Here is a 10,406-nt window from a genome sequence, read left to right as displayed (position 1 = left end):
ATACACGGTGTTCAGTTTCATCGAGGTGATTTTGGCTGCGCTAGTGGTAAGACAACAGCCAACACAAAACAAACACTGCGGAGGTGGATTTCTTGAAAGCAAGAGGACTGGCATGTCTCCCAAAAAAATCTCAGATGAGGCATCTATAAAGAGTGAAAGAAAAATAGAAAGCATCCTGAGTGATGGACTGACCCTCAGGCAGCATGTGAAGACAGTTCTTCCTGATGTTGAGTTCTCGTAAGGCTTGAAGCCTCCCGACCTGAGCTGGCAGTACCTGGATCTCATTACAACTCACGTCCTGCAAGGGGGAGACAAAGTGTAAGAAATGGGATTACACTCTGTCTGCACAGTAAAGGTCACATGCACTGATGCAAACACACTGCTCACCAGCTCCATCAACTCTTTGGCCTTGCCAATCTCCTCGGGGATGGATACCAGCTTGTTGTTGCTCACAAGCAGGACTTTGAGGGGGAGGGTGAACAGATATTTTGGCAAAATTGACAGGAGATTCCGGCTGTGGGAGAAACACAAGGCATTGACCTACATTCAAAACAGTGTACAGAAGCATATAACAGCAAGGACATGATGAGTGGGAATTGAGTTTCAGCAAAAGAGGAAATGTGTCTCTTTCATTTGAGCATTTTCGCCCTGTTTGTGTACTGAAAGGGGAACAAAGCACCTCTCGAGAAACAAAAAAGCTGCAACACATAAACACTCACTTTTGTTGAATGTGTATAATGAAACTGGGGAACATAACTGAAAGTATAGTGTTAGAAAGAGCTCACCTGATGTCAAGATAAGTCAGTATCTGCAGATTGATAATGGCTTCTGGGATGCACTTGATGCAGTTGTGGTATAGGTTGAGGGACTCGAGGGGGGCGAACATACACACTTCTGGGGGGACTTCTGTGAGACGATTCTTGGACAGATCTGCAAGGAGGAAGAACTGAAGTTAATGAAATATGTCCGCCTGAAACATACAGGTGACATTCCGACTGTAACCTTTTCCAGCTGTGCGCACCCTCCTTTGCGTTTGCTTTAGGCCATAGACTTGACAGCCTGATCAATACGTTCCTGTGTCAGAGTAGTGGGTAACGTGCCTCTTCATTGAACACTGGTCTAAGATTACACCAGAGTCTTGGGCTTTGAAGGACTAAGTGCTACTGGCAGTGTGATATCTCAGTATTCCCAACATCGATCTCACTGGGAGTGGCACAGTAATGGCTTTAGATTACTATCAAGGGTGTAGAGTGGTAGAAATATAATTGTATTTAGCTTAAAAAATAAATCTGCATTTTTAATAAACATGGACTTGATTAACAAATATTTAAAGTTTTATATTTGTGAAATCGGTATTGTAATTATAAAAACACAAAAAAGGGCCATTTCACAGGTTGTTGTTTTTTTCTGTAAAATGGCTATTAAATTAAAACTATATGAGAGAGTTAATGCGGACCCGACTACAACTCGATGTCTCTGCTTTACCACTGAAGCCAGTTTGCAGTAAAATCACAGCCCTGCAATCATCAGCGAGGAGCGGCTGCTTCTATCCTGCAACTCGAATATGAATGCAATCTCTGCTCCAGTCAATGAATACGAGCACAGCCTCCCATTTGCAGCTGCCACTTATGATAAAATATTTAGGATTCTGGCACTATCACATCAAAGTAAAGCAGCACACTCAAGCAGATACAGTTGGTTAATGTCATTACTCGGCTGTCTGTCCTCATTCCACATTTTCCCATGTTTCTGATCATGTCAAATCTTAAATTAACTTGCAATTGTAAAATAAATGATTTCTTCAGGGCCTGATATTAAACAACTTTAAGTCTAGAACATATAAGGGGGTAATTTAAGGCTGTTCATTATAGCAAACAGCAAACTAATGATTTTGCAATTCCTACAACCTTATCAACTGCAGAAGTAAAGGGAAATGCCAAAACCAAGAAATCTTTAGGCATGTCAAATGACAAGAAGCTCATTGTGGGTTTAAAAAGGAAAAGGTTCATCCAATAAAACTGAGTTAAACTCATTACTATCTGCCCATTAAATTCTAATATGTCTTATGTACAAGTGAAGCATACAAGTTAGACCTCTAATTGATGCTTCTAATTACTGCTTTTGTATAAGCAGTGCATGTATACAACATACTCAATCCTCATATTCAACATAAACCAGATTCATTCAGGAGTCCTACATTTTCTGCATGCATGCATAAAGCGTGAGTACCGGCACATTATTCTTCAAGGTTGCTGAATCACTCACGCAGCCCATGACATTTCCATGCACACACATGTGCACAAAGCCATAAAATATTTCCATCACTTTCTGTCTGTTTTCGGTTAAATAAACCCTGACACAAACAGCATTTCGACAGGAAAAACGAACATGCATAGGAACCTATGAGAATGAGACATGTAGAGGACACCTTGCATTGTAGAGAATTCACCGGCTGCAAATCGAGGGGGGGGGAATCAATGTGTGTGTGTGTGTGTGTGTGTGTGTGTGTGTGTGTGTGTGTGTGTGTGTGTGTGTGTGTGTGTGTGTGTGTGTGTGTGTGTGTGTGTGTGTGTGTGTGTGTTAACAATCTTGTCTTCTGAATTATCTCTGGGTGACAAGATAATTAGAGACCTGTGTGAGGAGCTGCACAGCTCCAGATAAACAGAGAGCTTTCAATTATTCTGTCCCTCCTAACTGAAGTGGCCCATCCTCACTGCTGTAAAAGCAAACACTACTGCTCCTCCATCCTCTTAATACATGCAACTCCATGTAGCTACCAGCCTTTATCAAACAATTAAGCTCCATGAGCTTTACTGAAAGCAAACACTCATTGACCTACTGTTAAGGGGTTGCTGTTTAGTGTGGATGGATTGGCACAAAGCGTATACATCTATTAGCTTTTATTCAAATAGCATTTTAAGATACTCATGCATATGTTGGAACTGTTAACCCTAAAAACAAACAGTGTGTGAGTTCTGCCTTGGCCTTTAAATAAACTCTCATTTTTGACCAGCCTTAAACGACCAACAGCAGATCTGACAGGCTGCACTCTGTTGCAGACAGCAGTCAGTAAGCAGAAGTGAGAAGCAGACCAGGAGACAGTCAGCAGCACAAAGGGAAAAGAAGTCAAGAGGTTGAGGTAAACAGAAATTAGCACATGGGGGTAAAGACCAAAGCTGAGGTCACAGGCTATACTTGCTTTTCATTTTGAGTTAATTCTGCTTCTCCCTACAGGCCTGGACCTTGATGCTGTAACTCAGCTGTAAACAGACTCCTCCCTCCAGCCCCACAACTGGGGATTCTTCTGGAGCAGTGGAATCATGTGGGTCGATGGGAGATGGAGTGGGGGTGGGGGTGTGGAGGTGGTCTTTGTATGCCTGTCCGCCTCCATCCCCTTCTCCCTCCTCCAACCGGAGACATGCACCATCTGCAGCCCACAGTGGGTCTTTAATCCACCTGCTGGTCGCCTAGAGCTCCCGCAGGACAGGGCCGAGGCAGATGAGCACTCCACCAAGGCTCCACTATGTGCTGCACCCTCAGCAATCTATTCATTTATGTTGTCAGTGCAGATGATGCCTGGATATGTCTTCTTATGACACAGCAAACTCTAATAGATATCCTGCTGAGTTCATAAATGAATATAAGACGTCTCTCCACTGTGAGTTGCTACAGAACAGGAAATGGTTGTAGGCCTATTAAGATTGCCTTCAGCCTGTGATCATCTTACTGTAACAATACAACAGCAGTACAGCACTTATGGTCTACAAGAATCACAGAGTGAAACTGTAGAAAAATTGGACCAAAATATAGAAATCTCTTTTTAATTTTAGCAACATCACCACAGGGTTCAGTTTAATGAAAACAGAGAAGGAACATGACAAAAACATGATTAATTGGGGTTAATTAATTGCCCTCTGCAGCAGACGTGACCACAGAGTCTGGCTGGCAGGTTGTGGGTGTGGTCAGGACTGCTGCTGTGTGTTCACAGCAGGCAGGCACCTTCTGTGGGTTATAGTGTGGGCCTCTGTGTGGATTAAGGTGGTTGGTGCTCAGTCTCCTATAGGTGCCTGAGAGGGCTTAGCATTTTTTAGATTTACAGAGTGCCGATCACTGACAATAAAATAAAGCAGCGTGGGAGTTTGGGTGGGCTCCCGGTTGAGGCGCGCAGATTGTTCTGGGTGAGGTTTGGCCTCAGGGAGCGGGCGGTCTGTGGATCAGTTGTATGCTCAGTAGTAGGGGGTTGTTGTGGGGGCTTGTAATCACAGTCAGCCACAAACTTGGTCTTGTCTGAGCATTACACCCACAAAGGAACTATACTCCCTGACCAGATTAGCTCAAAAATCTTGTAGACATTTTGACAGTCTTCACTCAGCGGCTCCATACTGACAACACACACATGCAGACACATTCATAGACACCCAATTGTACACAAACATAGAGACACATCATTATAAGCTATAAAGTCCATATAATGTTTGATTATGTTGTCAGGCTTTTCCATATATATAGTGCCTAAAATATTTACTTCAAAGTCTTACTTTGAGTCTTTGATCCTGGAAAATGAAATTGGTGACTGGATGAAATGAAATCACATATCAGACAATTGACCTATGTTCTGCATTGTGCATGAAGAAGCAGAAGCTGTGGCTGCACACTTGATACACAGCTTGACACTACAACACTAGAACTACCTGATTAGCAATGTCCCATATGGGATGTGTCACCGCAGCTAACGTCTGATCTTACCCAGACATAAAACGACATCAAAAATTAGCACAGCTTCCCTTATATCACTAACAAGCTTCTCTTTGTATTTTCTCACGATTAGTACAGACTACAGCTGGTTTTGACAAGTCACTCATCAAATGTCAAACACTTGGTGGTTCATCTTTTTTTAGTGTAGGCTATCTGTTTAATATCAATGTAACTTCAATACCTTGATTTTAAAGCTGTTGTTCAAACAAAAGAATCAATTAGAGATGTAACATGAGAACTGAGCAAGTGCTTTCTGACATTATAGACTAAAATATGCATGATCTATTGAAAAGGCAGCATACTGATAAAATGAATGATGAAAACAATCCAAAGTTGTGCCCTTAAAATGAACCCCTGCTATACTTTAAACATAACTGCAGCTTTAACATTATACCCTGGCCAAATTTAAGGTTTTATCAGTGGTATGGGCTTGTTAAGAACAGGTTGCGTTTCGTTTTCCATCCAGCTCCTAAAATATCCCAGAAATCTGACTGGAGTCAGCATCTTCAGACTTCTTAAATTACTGAAGTTATGTGAGGAAGACTTTCCTAACACAAGATCAGTGTCACACTTCCAAAATCTCCAGTAAGCATTTACTAAGAAACCTGTTCCAACGGTTTAATATCCTGCGAACAGAGACATACTGCATTAGTATCATTCAACTTCTGGTGGCTTCATATTAATATCCAAATATTTAACAGCAGCATCATCAATATGATAAGGCCTTGCATACTTGTTGACAGGAATGCCTGGGTCTTGTCCAGACATGCAGAGGTGCAACTAGAAAGAAAACTAACCAGTCTGGAATGTGAATTTTTTTCAGGTTACTCTCTTTTTGCTGATCGCTAAAAAACTGGTTACAAATAAAGACAATCAGCCGTTTTCTTAAAAGATGCACTCTATATGGTGTCTGTTGTATAGACATTAATTGTGGGGTGCAGTTCTTTCGAGTAGCCTCCAAACTGGGTCTGCTATTCACAGGTCGGCCATGACATGAGCAAAGAAGAGAGGCTTTCAGAAGACAAGGATGATATTTAATTTAAGTATGACAGAGCACCAAGCATGAGAAGCACAGTGTGGTGTTGTGGGTATATTTTTGGAGCTGCCAGGCCTCTTGGAGTCTTTGGAACGAGTCAGCCTGCATGGTGCTTCTATTCTAATGAGCAAGGGCACTTACACTGGTTGATTATTAAATCCAAGAATGGCAGCTTTTGTCCTTGTAGAGCTCGTCCTTCAAGAGTCAAACTTCTAAGGAATGTGGCAACGACACAGTGTGAGGTTTACCGTGTGCTTCAAGTCACACTAAATCAAACAAACTGTGCTGCGTACATTTTGCCACCTGATTCAACCAGCTCTGGTACGCTACAGAAGTTTGGACATGTTTTTGGTTTGTTCTTGGCTGTGAAATTACTATTGCATGCACTCTAATTTGGTGAAAGAAATCACACTTCTTTATAATTTCTTTTACCTCACATTCTTTCTATCTTCAACTTTATTTGGCTGTTAAATATTACACTAAACCCTTCATAGATAATACATGAAAGTGTGAGTAGAGGGAAGATTTGTAGAGATTCTGTGCTGTCTGCAGGGTAAATAAACTAAAACCACAATCTCCTACATGTTCCATATTCTTACTGCAAATAAACTATTATAGTTTATGTTTAAAATGTCTTTATTAGGATTCTACAATTTGTTGTAAGTCTGAGAATAATGCATTTTAAACACACCACAGTGGAAGCACCTCACACTTCGACATGTGCGTACCCTTGGGGTTAGGGTAAATGGCAGGCATGGGGCAAGCTGGGATACGAACCTGAGCATCTGCCCAGGTCAGTGCGCTCCTCCCTTGCCCCTCTCAGCAAGGTCAGGGCAGCATCTCGGAGCTCTTCACACTTTCCCATGGGAAAACAAACTGAGTGGAGACAAACTGCCAGCAGCACACTGCAAACAGACACCCTCGTGTGAGCAGGCCTCTCACCTTCTGCTGCTCAGCTGTCAGATGGAGGCCACTCATTAGACACTGCTCTGTGTGTGACATCCTCTGCCTTCTGACTTGTGAGAAATTGCCCTATAAAATCTAAATGAGCTTGTTTATTCTACCCAGTTTGAATGGCTTCTGATGTGATGTGATTCACCGATGCTCCAGAAATGCAGCATCGTAACACACTTTTCACAGCAGAGTTTGTTGATGTAAAGGATGACACTATGAGGTGTTGATCTCTCTTTCCACATTTGAGAGTGACACTTCCTTCTGGCACACCTTTTATTCGACGTACTGAAGTGAAGATGTGAAAAAGAAAAGTTGAAAAGACAATGGCATTCATGGTGGCTGGATTAGTCACAGTCAAAACAAGAGATCAAAGGTGAGTCAGAAATGAATTCTCTCATCTATTTGAAATACTATCTGTTATATAACACACTTGAGGTAACAGCAGTTACTTCAAAATCTTACATGCAACCATCTTGACAGACATTTGGACAGTCTTGATTCAAACAGAGGCAAGCTGATTACCATAACAGTCGATTGTAACAAGACAGGCCAACAGTCCAGAAATAGTTCAAACTAACTTCCTGTTGTGTCTCTTTAACCAAATAATAGGCAGTCTGTGGGACATATTCAGGGCTTCAGCTCTTCAGGGGAAATATTTTAATCATACAAGTCATATACTGTAAGTCTCTGCTGTCATGTTTATTTTGGAGAATTAGGTTAGGTTAGGTAGTTACTTTATTAATCCCTGAGGGGAATTTTTTTTTCGCTACAGCAGCATACAGGAAGCAATAGATAATAATAGAATATTACTGCATTAGACTGTTGAAAGAGGGAGAGTCCAAAGACAGGTCCAAAGAGCCTATAGAATAACATGACGATCAACACAGGACATAGGAGCAAACAAAATCTATGAATCTGTGTGCAGCTTGGAAAAAATGTCTGCTTCAAAAACCTGTTCTCCATCCATGATTGGTCTCCAGGGGCTGCAGTCAAGTCAATCAGTGTCTATAATGCACATTTTATGAGCTACAAATAATTTGAATTTACTTCTGATTTGATGCATGTGTTTAAATCTGTCAGTTAACAAAAAAATGCCTGGGTATGAAGATGTACCAAAACCCTGGCGCAGAAGATTTATATACCCATAGGGTAAGAGCTTTCCAGCAAACCAGTGACTCTCCATGAGCTGCAGATGACAGAGTGTAACCATATGGCACGTGTACACATCAGAGGAGGACACTATTGTTCAGCACCTTCTTGATGGCCGTGATAATGACCGAGAAGGACTAATAATAATCCAATTTCACAATTATTCATTCAATCTGCCTTCTATTTACGAACTTACAACCATGATGCCCTCATACACTAGGTTTCCAGTAACAAAATCTTATTGCAGTCCAATCTGGGGGTCCTTCATGTGTGACAGTTAGACAAGCCCTTTGCTAGAGCACCATGTCTAGTAGAATTTAGTATGTATGACCTGAACCTTTGGAAAACGTGAGCCTCATACTGACCTACTGACTGACCAGACTACAGAGAAAGGTGAGCCAGAAAAAGGTGACCCAATAAAGATCCAAGTCCCAAGATCAGCTAAACAGCAATCAGGCTGCACATGAAACCAAAAGCAGACCTGTGTCTACCTCTTGTCTGAGCTATATGGGCATATACACCAAGGCAGGCATGCAGGAAGGCGGGCAGGGGGGAGAGGCTGGCTGCAAGTACCTTGCATCTTTTGTCTGGGAAAAAAACAAAAAAACATTTGCATGTATCACATGCTCACCATAAATGATATATTGGGAGTAAGAATTTCTACCTGGGCTCAGGCTTCATTCACATTGTTCCCCACATGCAACGTGCCAAATCAACCGCAGCTCGGTGTGCAAACCACTGCACAGCGCCTGCTTGGGTGCGCCTGCCGTCTCATTCATGTGTCTCACGGGGAGGGGGGAAACGATCGGCGTCGATCTAAACAACCACACAACAGCAGCCGAGCCCCTTGTGCAGTAAACTGGTGTGATACACGAGCCTGGGTGCGCATGGGGATTACAACCAGGATGTATACGTGCATTTAGAAAAGTCCGGTCAGTGGACGGCATATCCCTTTAAATATTGTCACCTCCACGTTAATTCGCCCCTGTCCAGAAAAATCAGACAAAATCCGCGCACAATGCGGGCATGCAGCATCCACAAACGCATTAATCCCCGAGCACATTTTTACACGAAGCACACTGAGACTCACTCTCGTGATTTCCTATAGAGTCCGTGCATGCACATCCACCCACCTGCTTGTGTCGTATCGGTCAGATCGTAGCTCATCCCCGGGTACTCCCTCAGCTTCCTGCCGCTCAGGTTCAGGATCCCGGAGCACAAGGCATCCTCCAGAGCCCGGTCCAGGCTGCGGGCCGAGTGGTGCTGCTGCTGCTGCTGCTGTTGCTGCTGGTGCTGGTGGTGGTGCTGGTACTGGCTGATGCCCGGGCTCCAGTGAGGTCCGCTCGGGTTGTGATGGCTTTGTAGAGCAGTGACAGCTCCCACACCTCCCAGACTAGACGCCATTTTCGTAAAAAAAAAAGAAATTACTCCTACAATAATAACAGCGCACAGCGGCAGTTTCTCCGCCCATGCGCATACAGAGTAGATTCCCGGGACGGACGCTAGGGGATGGGCTTCTGAGGAGGAGGAGGAAGAGGTGGTGGTGGTGGTGGTGGTGCTTCTGCTGCTACTGGTGATGATGATGATGATGATGAGCAGGGTATGGAGGCCATTTTAGGCTTTTACCATTTTTTTTTTTTTCACCTGGTAATACCCACCTCTTAGCAGGGGATACAGTACATCACAGGAGGCTGCAGCTTGGGAGAGAAAAACAGAAATTAATCTCTTAAATTTGACTCTCATGCAATAAGAATAAGAAATCAATCAAATTTAAAAATTTAAAAAAATGTTTCAACAATGCTGAGTATCATGTGGTGCCACATCCCTCTGAATAAATTAAGATTGCATTAGATATTTGCATGATATAGGAGGTTGTTTAAAATGTACATCTAGGGTCATTACAGTTCACTGGGTATCAGTTCTGGTTTACTGCTATGAGTAGGAATTAGCACATGACAGAATGAACAAAGCAATGTATGTTTATCCTTTTAAAGATTTTTACTGTGATACAGCATCTTGATTAAAAAAGGATATGCTTGAGTCCAAATGGTGCTTTTAATCTGCTGGAGGAGTGCTAAAGTAGGACGATGGCCCAAGCCCCCATCATATGCCAAAGTAGTCCTCAGGTCAAGTTTTGGAAAGTAACTCGTACTGATACTCAAATAATAAAATTTAAGTACAAATTCAAGGTAGTTGTACTCAAGTATTCTTCTCTACTACATCTCAGAGGCAAATATTGTACTTTTTACTTGACTACAGTTCTCTGAACTCTAAAGGATCTGAATATTTCTTACACTCCTGCTTGGATCAGTTTAACCTTTGATTGGTCCAAACACATCTACAGTGAACACTGGTGCCCAAACACTTCCTAATGTTCAGCTCGAAGGTCCTGCAAGTGAGCACTAAAATTAAGAGATGATCAATAAATGGCCATTTCTATAGGCTACCTTTTACTCTGACACCTTTTGCTTGATTAGATGACCAGTGTGCTGTGCTTTTATAGTTATGCTCA

At 42.5% G+C, this 10,406-nt stretch overlaps 1 protein-coding gene across 1 annotated transcript; it reads right to left on the bottom strand.

Moving 5' to 3' along the window:
• Window positions 1-192: 192 nt before the first annotated feature.
• Window positions 193-9,370, bottom strand: lrch2 (leucine-rich repeats and calponin homology (CH) domain containing 2; the record flags this gene model as incomplete). Its single annotated transcript, XM_069716459.1, has 4 exons — window positions 9,028-9,370; window positions 786-930; window positions 388-514; window positions 193-298 (listed from the first exon to the last, which is right to left on the bottom strand). Coding segments are annotated over exons 1-4 (649 nt in total), but the record flags the coding sequence as incomplete, so codon positions are not given.
• Window positions 9,371-10,406: the final 1,036 nt, after the last annotated feature.

This window comes from Brachyistius frenatus, unplaced genomic scaffold, assembly GCF_029030835.1.
Source record: "Brachyistius frenatus isolate BFR_SWC_R1_liver_20210118 unplaced genomic scaffold, ASM2903083v1 Contig_157, whole genome shotgun sequence".
NCBI lineage: Eukaryota > Metazoa > Chordata > Actinopteri > Embiotocidae > Brachyistius > Brachyistius frenatus.
The sequence above is the reverse complement of the archived record's forward strand: the minus strand, read 5'-3'. Positions and strand labels throughout refer to the sequence as shown.